The 22,414-nt window shown below is 43.9% G+C and overlaps 2 protein-coding genes across 2 annotated transcripts; both read right to left on the reverse strand.

The window, feature by feature from the left end:
- Window positions 1–9,453: 9,453 nt before the first annotated feature.
- Window positions 9,454–11,999, reverse strand: LOC311503762 (uncharacterized protein). The gene has a single exon (XM_084566636.1). It carries the CDS (start codon window positions 11,930–11,932, stop codon window positions 9,584–9,586), a length of 2,349 nt encoding a protein of 782 aa, XP_084422762.1. The 5' UTR covers window positions 11,933–11,999; the 3' UTR covers window positions 9,454–9,583.
- A 57-nt stretch (window positions 12,000–12,056) lies between these two features.
- LOC311503763 (phthioceranic/hydroxyphthioceranic acid synthase-like) lies at window positions 12,057–15,217 on the reverse strand (the record flags this gene model as incomplete). Its single annotated transcript, XM_084566637.1, has 2 exons — window positions 12,268–15,217; window positions 12,057–12,076 (listed from the first exon to the last, which is right to left on the reverse strand). The coding sequence occupies exons 1-2, from the start codon at window positions 15,017–15,019 to the stop codon at window positions 12,057–12,059; spliced, it is 2,772 nt and encodes a 923-aa protein (XP_084422763.1). The 5' UTR covers window positions 15,020–15,217.
- Between the last annotated feature and the right edge of the window lie 7,197 nt (window positions 15,218–22,414).

Raw genomic sequence — 22,414 nt, forward strand, 5'->3', positions numbered from 1 at the left:
CTGACCCAGCTAGAATCTTACACCCTGCTACTATGTAGATCGCCAGAACACCGGTGGCTTCGCACTCTACCCGGCGGGGCGGAAGTGCTCGCAGGCGGCGCAGAGATCGTAAACAAAGGCGAGGGAAACGCAGAGGGCTAAAAGCTAAGCTAAGACTAACACCACATCGGCTCCCTTTGCCCAGCATCTTCCTTGCTAATGTGCGGTCTTTGGCTAACAAGATGGACGAGATACGACTACGCCTCACCCACAGTAAGAGACTTTTGGACTGTAATGTCATGATTCTCACCGAAACATGGCTACACGGCGGCGTACCGGACAGTGCTATCGAGCTAGCCGGACGCTACACACACCGGGCGGATAGATCAGCTGATGACTCCGGCAAGACCAGAGGCGGAGGTTTGTGCACTTATGTCAACAAAGCTTGGTGTACGGACTCTGTTACTCTTGGAAGCCACTGCTCAGCTAACCTGGACCATCAAGGTGTGGCCAGCAGGGACAGACTCTGTACTCCAGGACAGGTTTCAACACACGGACTGGAGTATGTTTGCTTCTCAGGCCACCTGTGGCTCACGCTTGGACATTGACAATTATGCCTCCTCTGTTATGGACTACATCACCACCATCATCGATGATGTCACGACAGAGAAGCAGATCACCACGTACCCCAACCAGAAGCCATGGATGAACAAGGAGGTGCGGCTCCTGCTGAAGACCCGTAACACTGCCTTCAGATCAGGGGATACACAGGCCTACAGCACATCCAGAGCAAACCTGAGGAGGGGCATCAAGAAGGCCAAGCACTGCTACAAGTTGAGGATAGAGGGTCACTTCTCCAACTCTGACCCCCGACGCATGTGGCAAGGCATCCAGGCCATCACCGACTACAAGCCCAGCAACCCCACCCCCACAGCCACGGACATCTCCTTCCTGAACGAGCTAAACAACTTCTACGCTCGCTTTGAGAGGGACAACGGAGACACCGCCACCAAGACAACACTCCCTGCAGACAAGCCCCCCTCACTCTTCCCCACTGATGTCCACACGTCACTGAGCAGAATCAACGCATGCAAGGCTGCTGGACCAGACGGCATCCCAGGACGTGTGCTCAGAGCATGTGCGGAGCAGCTCACCGGGATCTTCAAAGACATTTTCAACCTGTCCCTCGCCCAAGCAGCTGTGCCAACATGTTTCAAAGCGACATCCATCGTGCCAGTGCCAAAACATTCCAAGCCGACGTGCCTCAACGACTGCCGCCCCGTAGCACTCACACCCATCATTATGAAGTGCTTCGAACGACTGGTCCTGGCGCACCTGAAGGACTCCCTCCCTCCCACACTGGACCCACACCAGTTCGCCTACCGTAGCAACAGGAGCATAGATGATGCAGTCTCCACAGCACTACACTCTGTGCTCTCACACCTGGACAATAACCACACCTATGCACGATTGCTGTTTGTTGACTTCAGCTCAGCATTCAACACTGTCATCCCCTCCAAGTTAATCACCAAACTTGGAGCCCTGGGCACCAACACTGCCCTCTGTAACTGGATCATGGACTTTCTGACCAACAGACCACAACACGTGAGGTCAGGCCACATCTGCTCCACCACTGTCACACTCAACACCGGTGTGCCACAAGTCTGTGTGCTGAGCCCCTTTCTGTACTCCCTCTTCACCCACGACTGCAGACCTGTGCATGGATCCAACTCCATCATCAAGTTCGCAGATGACACCACCGTGATTGGTCTCATCACCAACAACGACGAGACAGCCTACAGAGAAGAGGTACAGCACCTGGCCACATGGTGCGCCGACAATAACCTGTTCCTTAACACCAGCAAGACTAAGGAGCTCATTGTGGACTTCAGGAAGGAGAGAAGAAGCACGCATGACCCCATTCACATGAACGGAATGGCCATCGAGCGTGTCTCCAGCTTCAAGTTCCTGGGGACCCACATCTCAGAGGACCTGTCCTAGACCACCAACACCTCCAGCCTGGTCAAGAAAGCTCACCAGCGCCTGTTCTTCCTGAGGACACTGAAGAAGAACCATCTGTCTTCAGCCATCCTGGTGAACTTCTACCACTGCGTGATTGAGAGCATCCTAACCAACTGTGTCACAGTCTGGTACGGAAGCTGCTCTGCTGCGGAGCGCAAACACCTGCAGCGCGTAGTGAAAACTGCCCAGCGCAACACAGGAACTCCACTCCCTGCCATTGAGGATGTCCAGAACAGGCGCTGTCTGCGTCGTGCCCGCAGCATTCTGAAGGACTCCTCCCACCCGGCACATAGACTTTTTTCCCTCCTGCCCTCAGGCAGGCGTTTCAGAAGCCTCCGGACAAGGACCAGCAGACTGAGGAATAGCTTTTTCCACAGAGCTGTGACCTTATTAAACTCAAACCCCCGCTGACTCCTGCCCCCCACTCCCCCCTGCTGACCCCTACACACCAATTCACTCACACCCCTTAACTCCTCATTCCCTCACTGACCAAGACTTTTACACCATCACCACTGCACTATTGGACTGCTCTGCACATGCTCACTTTATACAATCTGTTTGCAGAGTACTATGTACCAAATATTGCACTAGTCTAGTAACTTAGATAGCCACTGCTTATTATTTATTTTTGCAATGTAAGTTGCTCACGTCATCTGTTTTTGCATCGCCTAATTTATCATCTGCCATCTCCTCTATTGTAAATTATGTTATGCTAGTTCCTGTTTATAGTCTACTCGCATTTAACGAACAAATCCATCTGTATAATATGTTCATTGTACCTCACTCAATCGTTATGTATATCTTGCTCATTAACCTGTATATATGGCCTCACCTGTACATAGGTTCTTATCTGTAAATATTGTCCATGTGCTGTAAAAACAACCTGTACCATACTTATTTACCATAATATTTATGCCACGTGCACTTACTGCCTATTGCACTTCTGGTTAGATGCTAAACTGCGTTTCGCTGCTCTGTACATGTACATGTGTAATCACAATAAAGTTGAATCTAATCTAATCTAATGTGCTGGACTGTCTCAGGGGCGTCTTTGCATAGTCTGCACCTTGGGTCTGATCTACTCTTGTAGATCTTGGCCTCTATGGCTCTTGTACCTTGGACTTGTTCTTGTGCTGCCATGATCAGTGCCTCTGTGCTGTGTCTGAGTCCAGCCTTTTCCAGCCATTGGTAGGTCTTCTCGATATCAGCCACTTCTTCAATTTGGTGGTGGTACATGCCATGTAGGGGCTTGTCCCTCCACGTGATCTGCTCCTCTTCCTCTGCACTCTTATCGGGTTTCTTTTGCCGGAGACATTCACTTAGCAGTTCATCCTTTGTGGCCATTTTTCTGATGTACTCTTGGATTTTTGATGTTTCATCCTGGATAGTGGTCTGTTATGTCTGTTAAGTTTTCTCCAATTCTCTCTAAGTTTTCAGGTGATCAGAGCCTCCTCCTCATCGTTTCCCTCCCGATCTCTGGCACCTGTTTGGAGGCCTTTAAGAGTTCTGGGTAGCTCCACCCACTCTCTCTCTCACACTGCAGCTTGGGCCTGCTGCAATGACACCAGACTCCACCATTTTCTCTACATTGCTATCCTTGCTTTGATTTTTTGGTACAATAAAAGTTACTTTAGTTGCATTTGCTGGTGTTTGTCACCTGTGTTGCTTCCCAAGAGCCGGGGTCGTAACATATTGGGGGCTCGTCTGGGATCTCATCGGTTCACTCCTGATGAGTGTTTTTCTTGTATTTCCCTAAACTGTGTAATACTGTGAGTGGTGTGCTGTGTGGCATTGTGGCCTGGGGCTGCTTTGTTTTTGTCCTCCTGGTGAGTATGTGGTGAGTATAGAGTCTGAGTGATGTTGAAGTTCCACTGATCTCCCTGGTTAGGTAGGGAGTTTGCCAGCGGGACTGAATAATCAGTTCCTCCATCGGTTCACTCATTTGTTTTTTGCCTTTTTTGTTTTCGAGGTAATCCTGGGTGGAGACATGTTCTCTGGTGGGGGCAAGCGTTCAGGTTCCTGGCCATTTGGCTATGGTTCACTGATTTGCTGCTTTTAAAGACGCCTCGAGCCTGGCATGCCTCAGAAGATATTTAGGTTTGAGTGGAGGTTAGGCAGGTACCAGGGAGCTTGCTTTTGATTGTTGGCATACTCAGGAGCTTGCTTGCTGTGCTCACTGGGGGGAGGTTTATTAGGTTAGGGGTGTTAAAGATGGTGCTTTGTTTGGTACCATTGTGGTGATGTGTCCTGTCCCCTACCTTGTGTTGTGCAGTCTGTTGTTTTGTCAGGTTGTAGTGTGTGTGTGTAACCTGACTTTGTGTAGGCTGGTTTTCCCTGAGATAGTTGCCTTTGGGTTTTGATTGCTAGCAGGTGCCATTTGTTTAATGGTATTTGTTTGAGTAATATTCGGTGCTACATTAGTAGCTTGATGGGTTATTTCTAGGCCTACATATTTGTGACTATGAGTTTGGTGGTCATTCGAGAGAGCATTCGTGATTTGGCTGTTTTTGTGTGGGACACTGCGTAGTGCTGTGTGCACTGTGTATATTGGTTAGCGCAAGGTGCAATTAACCAGTGTAAATGTGAGGAAGTTATCCAGGATGGCAACGCTGGATAATTTCATTAGTGCACCTTCAGAGGAGCTGCTTGAGCAGTTCACTAAAGATCAGCTCTTAAAACTCGCCAGCCACTATGAGTTTGAGATTGCTAGTAGTGAGAAGCGTCTGAAAGAGAACATTAAAGATGCTCTCAAGGCTATGTTGATTGAGAAAGGCGTGTTAAAGCCTGTGCCTCTGCCAGTTTCTCAAAAAATCTCAGTCTCAGAACCTCCTCAAACAGATGTTGCTCTTGAATTGAGGCTTAAGGACTTGGCCTTACAAGAATTGCAATTACAAGATAAGCAAGAGAAGCAGATGAACTTAGAGCATGAACGTTTCCTTAAAGAACTGGAGCTTAAACATGCTGCTTTGTCGCGTCCCCATGCGGAGTTGTCTGCATTTGAGGCAGCTAAAAATATTCGATTGGTTCCTCCTTTTGTAGAGAAAGATGTTGAGAAATATTTCCCTCATTTAGAACGCGTGGCTACACTTTCAAAATGGCCTGAGCATGCGTGGACATTACTCTTGCAGAGTGTTTTGGTGGGGAAAGCGCAGGATGCTTACTCTGCTTTAAGCATTGAGCAAAGTACAGATTATGAAACAGTTAAAGAGGCTATTCTGAGAGCCTATGAACTTGTACCTGAAGCTTATCGCCAACGCTTTAGGAGTCTCAATAAACTTGACAAACAAACTTATGTTGACTTTGCAAAAGAAAAAGAGATCCTCTTTAGTAGATTGTGCAAATCTCAGAAGGCCGAAACGAAAGTATAGACGTTTCAGGACGAGAGAGAGCGTTTTTTACATTCCGACTGAAAACGCTCGTTCTTCACTTAATATTGAACTGTAATATATGATTTGGATGAGGTTTTATTAGAACAAGCTCACATGGGATGTGTAATGAGGGAAAAACCATGATTTTTATCCTCCACGAGAGGGGCCCTGCGGCCGTCCAATTGATCCGGCTGAACGCGCACCCTCTCTGGCCTCGGCTTCTCGGGCGGCCCCGCTTGGATTGGACTCCCCCACCCGTTCCATTCCAATCCAGGTGCCTGCTTGAACCTTCACAATCAGCTCACAGCCACCCTGTTCTATCACATGTAGCACAAAGAGAGGCAGAATTGGTCTAATTCTGCCAGTCTGAAACGTTAATGTGGTGTAGACAGCAAAATAGACATTTCAGGACGAGAAAGAGCGTCAAACAACTGATCCTGCTGGAAGAGTTTAAAAACTGTCTGCCTACTAGCATTTGTACATATATAAATGAGCAAAAAGTGTCCACCCTTGATAGAGCTGCTGTTTTGGCAGATGAGTTTATCTTGACCCATAAGACTGTCTTTGACAGGCAGGGCGAGCAAAAGGGGAGCGCTTTGTTCCATAGACCTCATTTTTCAAAGCCTGCGTCGACTTATGCCTCGTTTACTAGTAAACCAGCTTTTGGGGGCACTTCGTCAGAGAAGGCTTGCTTCTATTGTAAAAAAACTGGCCATCTCATTGCAGATTGTCCTGTCTTGTGTAGGAAACAAAAGTCTAAGTCTGTAGCTTTAATAAAAACTGTCAAAGGTTCTACTGTAACCTCAGTTATGGAGCATCCAACTCAAAAGAAAGAGTTAGCTGGCTCTTCAGCTTTCCTTATGGATGGTATTGTTTCCTTTAATTTTGACCCTTCAAACAGGCGGTCTGTTAAGATTTGGAGAGATTCTGGAGCTTTTCAGTCTTTGATCCTCAAGGACGTCCTCCAGTTTACAGATGAGTCTGCTTTGGGATCTAGCGTCCTTGTCGAGGGGTTTGGAGGGGGTTATTTGTCATGTCCTTTACGCACCCTTAACCTTCAAACAGCTCTGGTCTCAGAAGAGGTAGTGGTAGCCATTTGTCCATATCTCCCAATTGAAGGTGTGTCCTTCATCCTAGGGAATGACTTGGCTGGGGGTAGAGTACTTGCTGCCCCTGAAGTAGTTTCATCCCCTGTAGTTATCAAAAGCCCAGATGAGCTTGAGGAGAAATTTCCAGACACTTTCCCAGTATGTGTTACTACACATGCCATGTTCAGGAAAGACCAAGGCAAAAAGTCTGATCCTGAGATTGCCCTTTCAGACACCTTCCTGGTAAAGCTTGAGACCCCAGGGTTTGGTAAAGTGTCCCCCTCTCGAGAAGAACTTAAGCTTGAACAGGGGAAGGATGCAACTCTGTCTAACATTTTTGGAGAGGCTATTTCTGAGGATGAACTTGCAGATGTCTCATGTGGGTATTTTGTGAATGATGGAGTGTTGATGAGAAAGTGGACATTGAGTCGTAACATGGTCTTTATGCTCACTAGTCCTCGGCCTCCCTCTTTCCGCTTAGTGTACAGTCTCAGGGTGCTGGATTTGGGGTGAAACCCTCTGTGCATAGTGAGGAGCTTTCTTGTCTTGATGTCTGTGGCTTCTATCTCCTCCTTTGGCCAGCTTATGATTCCCGCGGGGTATCTGATGACTGGTATTGCGTACATGTTGATGGCTTGGATCTATTTACATTTCACACAGTGCTTCCAGCTTTTTTTTTTTTGAAAACACAATAGTCAGACTTACTGTTTTAGTTTTTCATTTTTATTAAATATTCAGAAAACTGTATTATATAATCACAACACTGTTATCACAATGAACAGGACATGATTTAGAAAATGGAAATTTAGATAATAAACTTTACAGGCTATAAATATATAACTGTGAGATGAGCTATATTAAGACAATTGCCCATTTTACATTCTATTTCTAGGCAGGCGGTGTTAGTGTGATCAGACTTAGACACCTGACTGAACTGACCAGGTGTCCTCATTCCCATGTGATGGAGAGCATTTGGCAGCTCAGCTCCCACAAACAACAGATGTTTTCCTACTCTCAATGAGTCAGTATGAGGAGCAGTTTCAGAAGTTGTAATTCAAGTTTGGGGCTGCCAGACTAACCTCTCTTTGCCAGGTCGATGGCTGTTTCTTTTCCAATGCCAGTGTTGGCTCCAGTGATGACCACAGTTTTGTCATCAAGCCTTTCAGAAGAGGACCAGGCAGACCGGAAGGGGTTTATAGGATACTGAGAAATCTTTGTTGTAATAATAACCAGCGAAAATGGGTGCGACATAACAAAACAACCTTGACACAGAAAACAAATGACTGCTCGAACTCAGCTACCAGTACTGTTTAACAATTATTTTGTCATTAAATTAATCATTTTAGGTTATTAAACGACAAATTTAGTCTGTTTTCATTTATCTGCCGAATCTACTACTACAAGTACTTAGTTTGAACGGCTGAAATATTTGAATATATAACATGTCCTCACCTTAAGGCTTGCATCTCACTGTACTACAGTAATCGTGTCAACTGAGGTAACGCTACAAAACATAAAAAATAAATCTGTATTCTCCGGATAAACGCCACAAACTTCTTCTGTCAGTGTTTGATGATTGAAAAGTGCCGAAACGGAACTGTCAAAGAGCAGTGGGGTTTGATAGGCTGGAAATGTACCCAATCGGCGTCTACGCTGATTGGATAAAGAGTCTGTTTGGGTCCAGCCCTTGTAGTCTGTCGGCTTGACTGTGAGTGTGGGTCGTGCTGGATGGGTGGAGATACAAGGCTGAGCTGCACCAAAGCAGGGGCGCTTTGCACAAAAGTAGGATAAGGGATTAAGTTGGGATATCTTGATTGTCCTGGCTCAACTCATCCGTGATCCGGTTGCACAAAAGCGGGATGGGGGCAGTAGGATATGTTATGGTATAAGTTACCATGGAGATTTATTCTGTGGAGCTAGCCTGCTCCAGACCAGGCTGAATGCCAGGATCTATTTAATCTCATCTCTTATCTCAGTCAGCAGTCACCACAAACGGAAACCAATAGTTATTCCACTGCCCACTACACATTGTTATCACATATAACTAGACCCAGTGTCATTAAACATTTGTGATCATTAATTTCAATCATTTTGGATAAATGATGATTTTAGATGATGTTGCAATCATTAGATAATTTACAGTTTCCCATAGACTATAAGGCTATATATAAAAGAATATTAGGGCCACAGAGAAAAAAAAATTCACAGACTTCGAGAATAAAGTCATAAGTTTACGAGAATAAAGTCATAATATTGTAACTCGTTTTAGAGGAGGAGAGTTGTTAAAATGAGGGCCATGGAGCATTTCGTGGAATTGTACTTCAGTATAGGTTTCACAAACAAGGAGATACTTAATCTTTTGGCACATCAGCATCACATTGTCATAAGTATCAGGACTTTAAAAAGAATATGCAAGAAAATGCATCTTTTGCGCAGAAAGAACAGTGCTCTCATTTCATTTATGACACGTAAGCCTTTATGATGTAAATATCCTGAGAGAGAACAATTTGCGATGTGATAAATTAAGCTCCACAATCGTATTGCGGCAGTGGTACATGGCACAATATTGCGTTTGATGCAATTGTCACTGTCATCATAAAGTTGATAAAAGATAAATGAGTAATAAGAGCTGACCATGACCTGTGTAAATCAGGTAGATAAAAGAGAGCTGACTTTAGTATTACAAGGACAGAACCCCTTCGGCAGACTTCAGAAATTACAGATAGAGGCGTTAATGTAATAAAAGAATACAAAAAAAAGTTACATGTTACATAAAATATTCTCAACTGTTATGTGGGCAACTGTAAAGACTGTTTTCATGTTTTCATTGTTAACATTTTGATAAGTAGAGAGAGTAAAACCAACAGAAAAATCCAAAAAAGCCGGGTAAAACAACATGTTTTTTAAAAAAAAATATAATGCAAAATTAAATTGAAAAACCAAAGCCAAAATATACACACAAAAAAAGTATTTAAAGTACGGCATAAAGAAAAAAAAAAATCAACAAAGATTTTATGTTCAATGAAATGACAAAATGTTCAGTATGTTCAGTAGTATGGTGTTCTGATGACTGACTCGCTTCACACATATATAACATTTACATATTTTTGTATTTTTTTGGAGAGTTTACAGTCTGGTAGAAACATCGTCTCCATTTTCGCTTGGAAGAGACTCTTTGTTTTCACTGACATTTACATTTTCACCATTAGCTCCTTCATTCAGTATATCTATCACAGTCGACAGTGTGGCATTGGGATCTAGTAATTTCACCAAAGGCACATTCAAGCCTCTCTGCTGAAAGATCAGATTCTGCAGAGTCATGGCCTGCATGGAGTCGATGCCCAGTGTTAAAAGCGGCGACTCTTCTTTCAACTCACTCTGGTCCATGCCAATGGTCTCACTAAAGAGAGAGAAGACATAATCTTTTGGTGACACAGGGTCTGTTTCAGACTCTGCCTCTTTGGATTTTTGGAAGGCCTCCGTGACCAGTGCAGACAGGCGCATGGTCAGCGCTACATTTTGTGAGAGGACGTTGTACCTGATGTTTCTAAAGTGAAACCTGCACACAGCTTGTTGGGGTCGGTTGAGCATAAGGCATTGCTCCAAGCTTTTATGGATCTCAGCCACATCTAACACCATCATCCCCTTTGCCTCAAGAAAGCGTTGGACATGTTCTTTGTTCAAGAGTAGACCGAGGTTCAGAGCTCCCCAGTTGATAGACTGTCCGGGCAGCCCGAGTTTGCGCCTGTACTGACAGAACATGTCAAGGAATGTATTGGCAGCTGCGTAGTTTGATTGTGATGCGTTTCCAAGAAAACCTGAGATGGAGGAGTAGCACACAAAGTAATCTAACTGACAGTGTTGTGTTGCATGGTGCAAATTCAGAGCACCGTTGACTTTGGGTCTGAAAACCTCCTCATACAGAGATTTGTTGAGGGTCTCAATCAGCCCGTCACGCAAGACAACTGCACTGTGAAACACTCCTCTGATGGGACAAGTGGGGAATTTTTGACCAATGACACTAATAACCTTGTGCACATGCTCAGAGACAGATATGTCACACTCCATGGTGGTGATGCTGTTTCCGTACTGTTTCTCCACATTGTGTATTTCCTGCTTCACATCTGGTTTGGGCTTGCTTCTGGAGAGGATGACAATGTACTCTCCGCCCCTATGTGAGATAAACTTGACAGTTTCAAAGCCCAGACCAGAAAGACCACCTGCCACTATGTACACTGCTCTTTTTCGGAAAAGTTGTTTTTTTCCTGGCAGTAGTGGAATGACAGACAGCGTACTGCTAACATCTTTGTCCAGAGCCACTACAGCCAGTTCCTTTGAGTTGAAGTATGACTGTGGCTTGCATTCAGATGTCACACTCTGGAAGGTGAAGCTTTTGACAGCAAACTTCCTGCTCAGGTTCAGGGATTTCAGCCAGTGATGAATGTAAGGCCTGTGCACTTTCAGAGACCCGCTTTGCAAAATGACAGGCATGTAAATTGTCTGTACGTGAACACTCTCCTTTACATTTTGGAACATTTCCTGAGTGAGCAAAACATGCTTCTGTGATTCACATACGATTACTACATGTTGGACACCTGGAAATCTGCAAACTTTATCAGTCAGAGATTCATCAAATGGAGGTAGGATGACAAATGCCTGCATTTGATTGGCACTCACAAAACAGCCATTGCACTGTGTGTCAACAGTCACATTACAACCTGATTTGTGAGCGGTGAGTGCTAAGACTTTCACCAGAGCAGAATCAGGCACAGAGGATATGATCCCTAAATTATGTTTGGCTCTGGGCAAGGCTCTATGTAGGATCTCCCATGCTAGCACAAAGTAGGAAACACAAGGTGCTTCTCGGAGGAATGAGAACTTTTTGGTGCTGTAGCACACATCCTCTGGAACTCTGACTTTACGAGATGCCACCACAGGATAGCAGGAAACCACGTGGTCGCCCACTCTCAGTTTCCTTACATCTTTTCCCACTGCCGTTATAGTACCGCTGAAATCAAGAGCGATAAGCTTGTGTTTCTGAGATGAGTGTTTGTTCCAGTACAATGTCTGTCCAAATTTCAGGTGTGAATCACTGACAGGGAAGTAATCAGATGAATGAACACATATCTTGCTGAGTTGTATTTCTACTGACATGTCACTAAGTGGCTCAGCCTCATCGGCAATGTCAATGGCACTGAGGTGAATCATCTTATGTGGATCAGCTGTCTGAAAGATGCAAGGTTTAGACACAGTAGAGTTAAAACTGGTCTCTGAACCGTCAGGAGTTTCTGGCTGAGTTCGGACAATGGAAGGTTTCAGAACCAGCCCATCCTTTACCACCAATTCTGGGTATTTGCTGCAAGGATATGATCTAAGAACCTCATACAGAGCTGCAGTGTCCTTAGCACAGACAGTGCTTACATCAATCAGCTGAAAAGAAAGATCTGGTATCTCGGCAGCAAACGATCTCGTCATACCCGCAAGAGCGAAACCAGCACTTACATGGTCAACTGTGATGTCAGATGAGCGGTAGGTTACAGCTCTTATTGAGTTTGGGAAGTGAATTCGCTTCAGCTCGAGGACTATTTGGCGAAAAATCTCACAGCAGCTCACCAAATGCTGCAAGATAACATCAGCCGTCAGCGATGTAAGGTCTTCTTTGCCCCACAAAAATAAGACCTCATCAAAGTTTTTCTTGATGTCTGTGATATTGAGATTTGCCAAGAGAGAAGGAAACCCATGACTCAAGATATCTCTTGCATGAACGTAGGAAACATATCTAGATTCCGGGCTCAAATATTGCTGCAGACCTTTAGAGATCCGTATGTGGTCACAGAAGACCAAAGCCTTTGGTGGAGGAGCAGGAGGGATATCTTGGGGGATGACACTGAAGGCATTATGATAGAAGTACTCCTCAACCACGTGAGAGCGACTGCCGAGGTACTTGATTATCATGTGCTTAACCTCAACCAGCACTCTGCCTTCCTTATCCGCAAAGCAGCCACAAACCTCGAAGTGATTAGCACCCACATCGGTTGCTCTCAAATAGACAATCATCTCGCTTTGCAAGGGCTCAAACACTGTAAGGCTTCCTATTTTAGAGGGAAATCCCGGCCTACCACCAAAGATGTGCTCCACTGTAACTGGGAGAAGCTGCAACAAATAATCCAACACAACAGGATGAATGTAGTAGTCATGCAAATGAGGCCTAAGTTCTTCTGGAACTGAGACAGCTGAAAAAGCCTCCTTCAGATCTTCCCCATAGCGCACATCCCCCTTATTCTGAAAGACGTCTCCATACTGAAAGCCTACCTGAGAGAGGTACCCATAGAACTCCTGAAAGCTCACCACAGATGTGCATCGTTTGTAGATGGAGCTAAGTGAAATGCACTGCTCCTCAATCACCCTCTCACTCTTTGAAACCACAGTGCCTGATGCATACATTGCTGATGGGGAAAATACAGTGAAACTAGTTTCATTCTCTGTTTGTTGTAGTTGCACCTTCATTTCAGGCGATTTCTGGCTCAAAACAAATGGGCTGTGAAAACTGACACTGAGCTGTAGTGAGTTGAGAGGCACTTTTGGTTTAGCGCTGGCCATGAATGCAGCCAAGCCCAACTCAGCGTAGAAAGCACCAGGGATGATGGGTATGCCATTGTGCTTGTGCTCTCTCAAGAAGAAAGAAGAGTCCGACATCAGATCACACCTGAAGATGTTGCTGTCACTTCCTGTCTGACACACCACAGGGTGATTGCTGGATGTGTTGTTCTGTGCTGCTCCAATAATTACATCTCTGTCTGAGCAATCAAACTGGTATTTTGGGAAAGGCAGAGGGATTGTCTCATACCCTCTATAGAAAGTGTTCCAATCTACCTGAACGCCCAGTTCAAACAGTTTGGAAACAACGCCCATGACTGATTCATGATCTTTCTCTGGCTGCACTGAGGCAAGAACTGCTGTGTCATTTCCCAAAGATTCCATGATGTTTCTCTGTAGTGCCCTCCTTGGCCCAATCTCTACAAAGACTGTGTTCTTTTTCCCTTTGGCTGCCGACCTCACTGCCTGCTCAAAAGTAACTGGCTCACGAATATTTCTAGCCCAGTATTTGCCTGTGCAGAAATCTCCCTGCTGGACTTCTTTGCCTGTCACCGTTGAGAACAACTCGGTGTCCAGATTATTTGCTGGCAAGGAGCCAAGTGTCTCCTCAATTTCAGACAGAATTGGGTCCATCATGTGGCTGTGATAAGCAGCAGGGACCTCCAGCATTCGGAGGAATAGATTATGACTGTTAGCAGAGTTACTTAGCTCCTTATGGAGACACTCAATTGCATCTGCATCCCCTGAGAGGGTGCAGGACTGTGGGCTGTTAAAAGCAGCAAGGCAAACTCTGCCAGAGTAACGAGGGAGCAGAGGTGTTACCTCTGATACAGCCATGTTGCTGATCACAAGCATCTTCCCCCCTGTGACTTTGCACTGGAGAGTGCTGCGATAATATATGACTTTCACTGCATCCTCAAGAGACAAGAGGCCGGAACAGTGGGCGGCTGCAACTTCTCCAACAGAGTGTCCAAGAATTGCGTCAGGCTTGACACCCCAGAGCCTGAGTACAGCTGTAATCCCAACCTGAACAGCAAAGAGGACTGGTTGGATAACATCTGGGCTGTTAAAGTCACCAGTCTCAAACTCACTCTCAAGTGGATCCAGGATGTTCAGAGTACTCAGATTTAGGAAAAGCTTTGCAATCTCTTGGATCTTTTCTCTGAACACAGGCTCATGTTTTAGAAGCTGCTTGCACATGCCGTGGTAAGTGACGCCATTTCCACAGAAGACAAACACTAACCTTGGATCTGAGAGGGCTGGGCTGATATTTTTGCCCACAGCAGCTCTTAGTTTCTCTTTAAGGTCGACTACAGATGACACCACAATGGCTTTTCTGAATTTATGTTTTTGGTGGCTTCTTCTACATGCTGATGTGTATAAGAGAGAACCTAGATCAACTTTGTCATCTGCCCCCAGCTGTTTAATGGTGTCTTCCATCATCATAGTAAGAGATTTAGGTGAATTTGCTGACATGACAAAATATTTCACTTGCTTCTCATCACTTTTTTTATCAGCACAAAACTGTATGTGTTGTTTGACAATGGCATGTGCGTTTGTTCCCCCAAACCCAAAGTTGTTCACTCCTGCAAGTCTTGGACCACAGGTTTCCCACTTTTCTGTTTCCTTTGGAATTGTAATGTTCAGGGCCTTGGTATCTACACTGGAAGTCTGATCAGAGTAGAAAAGTGAGGGGACAATTGTCTCATGCTTCATCATCAGGAGTACCTTTATGAGTCCGGCCACTCCGGCGGCAGATTCTGTGTGTCCAATGTTGCTCTTCACCGAGCCAATGCAGAGTGCCTTTGAGCCAGGAGGCCTGGCTTTAGCAATGACGTTTGAGATGCTTCCTGCCTCTGTTGGGTCTCCAACAGGGGTTCCAGTCCCATGCGCTTCAATGTACTGAACATTTGCAAGATCGGACTCTGAGTAGATTCTGCGCAACAGCTCCTCTTGTTGTGTCATAGAGGGTTTGGTGATTGGAGAGACTGAGTGTCCATCCTGGTTGACTGCAGTTTTGCTGATGATACCCCAGATGTGGTCCTGATCTTGAAGAGCCTATAAAGAAACAACATCAAAAAGATTGTTGGGTATTGATTAAAACAATACAACACTCTTATTACCCTCTGCTTATTCTGACCTTTTTCAGTGGCTTCAAGAGAACTACTCCACATCCTTCTCCTCTACCGTAGCCATCTGCTGCGCTGGAGAATGGTTTGCTCGTCCCATCAGGTGAGATCATCTTAGCCTTGCTGAGTGCAACAAAGACTCTTGGCTCAATGATGCAGCAGACTCCTCCACAAATGGCCATGGACAAAACACCTGGATTTAACTAAGCAAATAGATACGGGCCTCCTATTGGATAATTACTGCATTGGCGATTATGTTTCAGCTGGCAACAAGTTATTTAACCCCAACTGATGCAATGAGTAGCTTCTCATTTCTTAAACAACCATGTCTACAGACATGCAGGCCGCAGGTGAAGAGGACTCGGTAATATTGGCTGAGCTACGCAGGTGAGACAAGAGCACACAGAAGCGGCTAATGACAACAAAAAGGCCTTGGCTAGGCTAGAGACTAACATGAATGAACTTGTGGAAAAAACGACCTTGTTAGAGCAAGAGGTGGAACATGTTGAAAAGACGCTGGGAGACACGGAGGACAAGACGGCACGGCTAGAAAGAATGGCCGCCCTCCTCCTTCATCAGGAGGCAAAGTTGGCCGCAAAATGTGAGGACTTGGAATCAAGATTGAGACGCAATAACATACAAATACATGGCATTCCGGAGAGAAAACGACATGATAAGGTTCGTAACAGACTAAATTCACTCATCACTGCAGATCCAAGAATATCAAGAAAATCCAGAGTATTGAATGATGTTATTAAATAGTTAGGTCTTATTGATCCATGGAGAAACAATAATCCTAGAGAAGGATTTTACATTTTATTCAAACCCACATGTTAGTTATAGATTTTTTTTGTGTATCACAGCAACATATACACAAAGTTGTGGAATGTGGTATAGAGACAATAACTATAAGTGATCACGCTCCCATTACTCTAACTGTAACAATGGATGAAGAATCTTTTTTTTTAAATATTTGAGACTAAATGTGTCAGTCCTATCGGATGAGAAGGTAGTAAAGGAAATAAAAGACAATATAAAGGAATATTTGGAAATGAATGATAATGGCGAGGTATCACTAGCAACTCTCTGGGATCTGGGGAAAGCAGTGATTAGGGGGAAAATCATAGAAATAACCTTTTCTGGAATCCCCGAGAACACAACTGACAATCCCGAGACACTCCTCAAAAACTCCATGAGCTCTGCGCTAAAACTCCCATCAGACACTGTAAATAAAATAACTTTTCATTGTGTACACCCTCTAGGAACCAGCATCGGAACTCGTCCTCGCCCCATCATTGCAAAATTTGAACATTATAAACAAAAGGACTTCATGAAGAGCAAAGGGAGGGAGCTGAAAGGTACGGCATGAATGATCAATTCCCCAAGGAAATAAACGAACAATGGAAAATTCTATATCCAATATTAAAACAGTACAGACAGAAGGGTGAACGGGCTACCCTTGTAGTAGACAAACATTATTAAATTATTAAATCATTAAAGCATCTCGCTATCTCCAACCGTAAATAACTCTCTGTATCTGCATTTCGGCATATATTTACTGTTCTCTCGCTCTTTCTCTCTCACGCTCTCAATCTCTCTCTCTCTCTCTCTCTCTCTCTCTCTCTCTCTCTCTCCCCACACACTCACACACGCATACTTTTGGTACATTTTTTATTTACTTTCTTTGTTTTGTTTTATTTCTTTCTTTCCATGTTGTCTGTTTGTTTCTGTCATAATGTTTATACGTATGTAGACAAAGAGATAACCTGCATTTGTTGGAGACCCTGTATTATGGAGAATGGGGAGGTCGGGTGCTGGCAGATGCAATATAAATATAACACTTTAATCAACCATGTGTATGACAGCTCTTAAATTTATAAGCTGGAACATTCGGGGCATCGGATCACCTATAAAACGTACAAAAGTTATGAATCACCTTACAAAAATGAAGCCCGGTTTCTGTCTTTTACAGGAAACACATCTCACAGCACCAGAACACCTCAAACTCAAGACAAAATGGATAAACCAAATATTTTTCTCAACATACAATTAAAAAAAAAAGAGGAGCAGCTATTTTGATAAACAAAAACATTCCATACCACAACCAAACCACAATTACAGACCCGGAGGGACATTTTATCATTATTAACGGGCATTGTGTAAACATTAAAATAACAATAGCCAGCATTTATGGACCTAATGACGACAATCCACAGTCCTTCCATACAGTATTCTCACATCTCACAGCTTTATCAGACTCAATAATTATAGTTGGAGGAGACTTTAATACAATCATTGACCATAACTTAGACCGATCACACCTTGGAAGCACCCAAAGAACATGGCATTCATCGAATACTGTTAAAAAATACATGGAGGATCTCGGACTTAGCGACTGTTGGCGATCTAAAAACCCATTACAAAGACAATATTCATACTATTCACCCCCGCACAGAAGTTATTCGCGCATTGACTACTTCTTAATTAGTAATTCCATTATATCTCAAATTAATAATCCGGAAATCCATCCTATAGTAATCTCAGATCACGGCCCAGTCATCTTTGAATTAATACACCAAACTACCCCACCACCCTCAAGTAGGTGGCGGTTCAACACATCACTCCTGGCAGACCAAGACTTCAATAGTGCTCTTGCTAGAGAGTGGACATCCTTCATGGAACTGAACGACTCCCCAGAAACCTGTCCCTCACTGCTATGGGAAACAGCAAAAGCTGTACTCAGGGGGTATATTATCTCATATTCCACACATAAGAAAAAAAGAGAACAAAAAAAACACCAAGAACTGGAACACAAACTTAAACTTCTCCAATCCCAACACTCCCATTCACCAAACGAGCAAAACCAGAAAGAAATACAGAACATCAAGACACAACTAGAGGACATCATACACCAACAAACTAAATTTCTCATACAAAGAACAAGACTGAATTACTTTGAAAACAATGAAAAAAAAAAGAAAATTCCTTGCCAATCAACTGAAAAGAAACAAAGGAAAATCAATCATTACAGCAATCAAGGACCCACAGGGAAATTTAACTCATGATGCAAAAACAATCAAAAAAACACTTTTCTGACTACTATGAGAAACTCCACCATTCAGACAACACATCCAGCACAGAAGAAATCAACTCTCTTTTTAGTAGAATAGACCTTCCCAAGATATCTAAAGATCAAGCCACCACTCTAGACCAACCAATAACTGCAGATGAACTCGGGAAAGCCACATTCTCCATGTCTAGCAATAAATCCCCCGGCCCAGATGGTTACCCAGTTGAATTCTATAAACATTTCTGGCAACTCATATCTCCCTTTTTCATCAGAATGGTCAACAAAATTAAACTATCAGGAACCATACCCACACACATGAACACAGCCCTCATCTCAGTCTTACTTAAACCGGAAAAAGATCCAACACTTATCTCTAGTTACAGACCTATAAGCTTAATCAATTGCGACCTAAAAATAATCAGTAAAGCATTGGCCAACAGATTAGAAACAGTCATATCCACACTCATCCACCCAGACCAAACAGGATTTATAAAAGACAGGCACTCATCCACAAACATGTAAAGACTATTCAATCTCATCAGTTTATCACAAAGAAATCATCTCAACACCATAATTGGATCATTAGACGCAGAAAAAGCTTTTGATAAAGTCAACTGGATTTTTCTCCTCACCACCATCAAAACATTTGGTTTTGGGGAGTCGTTCACCCAGTGGATTAAAATTCTCTACAACTCACATTCAGCATCAGTAATAACAAATAATTATACATCACAGCGCTTCATATTACAACGGGGCACAAGACAAGGATGTCCACTCTCTCCACTATTATTCGCTATTTTCACTGAACCTCTTGCAGCTGCTATTTGTCAGGCCACAGACATTACAGGAATACAAACACACTCTTCCCACCACAAAATCAGTTTATATGCAGATGACATCCTATTATATCTAACAGACCCCATAACTTCCCTTCCCAAAGCTATAAATATTATATCGTCATTGTCAAGAATCTCTGATTATTCTATAAACTGGTCAAAATCTAAAATCCTTCCAATCTGTCAGGAAGGCTGGAATGCTGCGACTAGAAAGCTCCCCTTGACAGTAACCGGTAACATCAGGTATCTTGGCATCAACGTTTCCACCAAGCTGTCAGAGTTGTTCTCTGAATTTCACACCACTACTAAAAAGTATAGAAGAAGACCTCGCTTACTGGAACAATCTACCCATTTCACTAATAGGAAGAATAGCAGCAGTAAAAATGTCCATTTTACCTAAAATAAACTACCTGTTTGCAATGACCCCAGTCCAACCCACATCTCAAGGGTTTAATGCAATAGACTGTCATAAATAAATTCTGCTGGAAACACAAAAAAACACGAATCAAACTTTCCACTCTACAGAAACCAAGAGATCATGGAGGACTGGCTGCCCCAAATTTCAAACTATATCACCTATCAAACCATCTACAATATATATCCAAATGGTTACAATATCCACAGCTATCACAGCAACCCTGGGTAGACATAGAACAATACGACTGTCAAGAAATATCAATATCAGATCTCTCCTTTCTTACACAATCAGTCAAAAAACACAACTGTTTCAAAAACCCATATATAGCAGTGACTCTGACAGCTTGGTGGAAATCCGACCAAATCTTAGGACATCCCATATCCCCCAATAAACTCACTCCACTGTGGCACAATCCGGATTTTCAAATTACAAACAAGCCATTATGTTTTCAGTCATGGATAACAGCAGGAATAACACATTTGGAGCATATATTTGATCACAGCACACTCATACCCCATGACATACTAAAACAGGGGTGGCCAACCAGTCGGAGGCTAAGAGCCACAATTTTTACTGTGTCACTGCAAAGAGCCAGATTTACCGTAAATGTCACACATCAACATGATAATGACAAAAATTGACTCCCACAGAAGTAAGACCACTGTCATTTCGCTGTTTGCATTTTTTCCCTGCCATTTTGAGGGCAAACTTGGTAGGCCTACACCAGGGATGGGTAACCTAAAAAATGGAGGGGGCCACAATTTCTCATCGACACTACCACAGGGCCTACCACATGTATATGTGTGTATGTTTATTGAAGCAAACAAAAAATAACCACTTACTGTGATTTTTTTTTTATTTATTTGTGCATTTTTACACTAAGAAAGAGTTCAACATTTTCCCTGTATACCCACTCTTCCTCACCACTACCAGCAGTGGGCACTGGTAAAAACCTGCTGTTGTTTGCGTACTTTTGATTTCAGGTCCGCTACAATAGCAGCCCTTGCAGTATATTTCTCGTATTTAACTTTGTGCAACGTGTTGTAGCGGCGACTTAAATTGAAATCTTTCATGACAGATAACGTCTCTAAGCAGAGTAAGCACATAGGTTTGCCTTTACATTCTGTGAACAGATAAACTTCTTTCACCCAGGGCCGGTTTTTGCTATGGGCGATGTGGGTGACCGCCCAGGGCGCAATCTATGTGAGGGCGCACGAGCGTCCTCAAAAAAAAAAAAAAAAAAAAAAAGTTTTCTAGACTACCTCCTTTCCATGTCAACTTAGTGGAGTGGGCGCTGGGGCGCCCTCATTGTCACGTCAACTTGCTGCTGAGTCATACAGGTTGTGTGTGTGTGTCAGAAGAGGCAAGAGGGATATGGAATGAATTTACTATCATAATGCAAGAGCATTTTAAATTGATTCGAGGGCAGGATTTATCGATTTCATTCTCAGATTTTGTGATATTATCTCTCAAAACTCTGCTCTTGCTCTCAAATTTGCTCTGCGCTCTCAAATTTGCTCTGCGCGTGCTCAAACTGTGTCCACACACTCGGTTACGATGCTGCTCGCGCAGATTTCCTGCGCTCACTCTCCAGCTCTCTCTCTTGCTCTCACGGAACATGTGCGCTCACGAAACTCTGCTCTGCTCGCGGATCTTTGGTGTATCAACGCTGTCAACCAATAGAAGGCCGGCTGGTAGTGACCAATCAGATGATCCCTGTTTGTATACGGTGCGTTGGCTGTTTTTCAAAGAGCATCGCATACGGGCGGGCACTCTTTCAACAGGTTTCATTCACTCCCTACCCCCGGCAGTAATAAATGTGATTTCTTTTATTTGTTGGACCACTGTTCGAATAAAATATCATTCAACACATACAAGAGCGTCCGAGCTTCTCATTAAAATGGCTATATTGTATAATAATAGCCGCATCGAACTAGCCTGGCTGACGCGACTGCACATCTCAATGAGATGCTGGTCTGGAAACTACGTGTTTATTTTCTCGTATTTGAAGCGTGGTTTTACAAACGCCTAGAGCCGTTTATTGGGCGCTACGAATGTCTATCAAATGCGCCTGGTAATTCCCATGCTGCCTTGCGCGCGATTCATAGCCAAAGCCTGTTGGTAGCAGAGCAAACACATCCTTCTTGGCAGTGAAGTCTTTCAACGCCAAACGTTGCTCTTTTTTAAAATAAACTTGCGTTCTAAGCTACTTAAAACACTTTCTAAGGCTGCATCGAACGGTAACGTTAGGTCCGCTGCCATGTTGGATTAACACACTACAAGCTTCGGTGTCGCGCATAGACGTCGTCATCGTCTATGCGACGATCTGTGATTGGTTCCCTATCTCAGGCGAAAATAAGGGCGATAGTTTCCAGACTGCTTTTGCAGTGAGAATGAAATCGCGCGCAAAGCAGTATGGGAACACCCAGGCTAGCATCGAACACTATTATTATACAATATAGCCATTTAATGAGAAGCTCGGACGCTCTTGTATGTGTTGAATGATATTTTATTCGAACAGTGGTCCAACAAATAAAAGAAATCACATTTATTACTGCCCCGGGGGTAGGGAGTGAATGGAACCTGTTGAAAAAGTGCCCGCCCGTATGCAACGCTCTTTGAAAAACAGCCAACGCACCGTATACAAACAGGGATCATCTGATTGGTCACTACCAGCCGGCCTTCTATTGGTTGACAGCGTTGATACACCAAAGATCCGCGAGCAGAGCAGAGTTTCGTGAGCGCACATGTTCCGTGAGAGCAAGAGAGAGAGCTGGAGAGTGAGAGCAAGAGAGAGAGCTGGAGAGTGAGCGCAGGAAATCTGCGCGAGCAGCATCGTAACCGAGTGTGTGGACACAGTTTGAGCACGCGCAGAGCAAATTTGAGAGCGCAGAGCAAATTTGAGAG

Source organism: Chelon labrosus (genome assembly GCF_963514085.1).
Source record: "Chelon labrosus genome assembly, chromosome: 18".
NCBI lineage: Eukaryota > Metazoa > Chordata > Actinopteri > Mugiliformes > Mugilidae > Chelon > Chelon labrosus.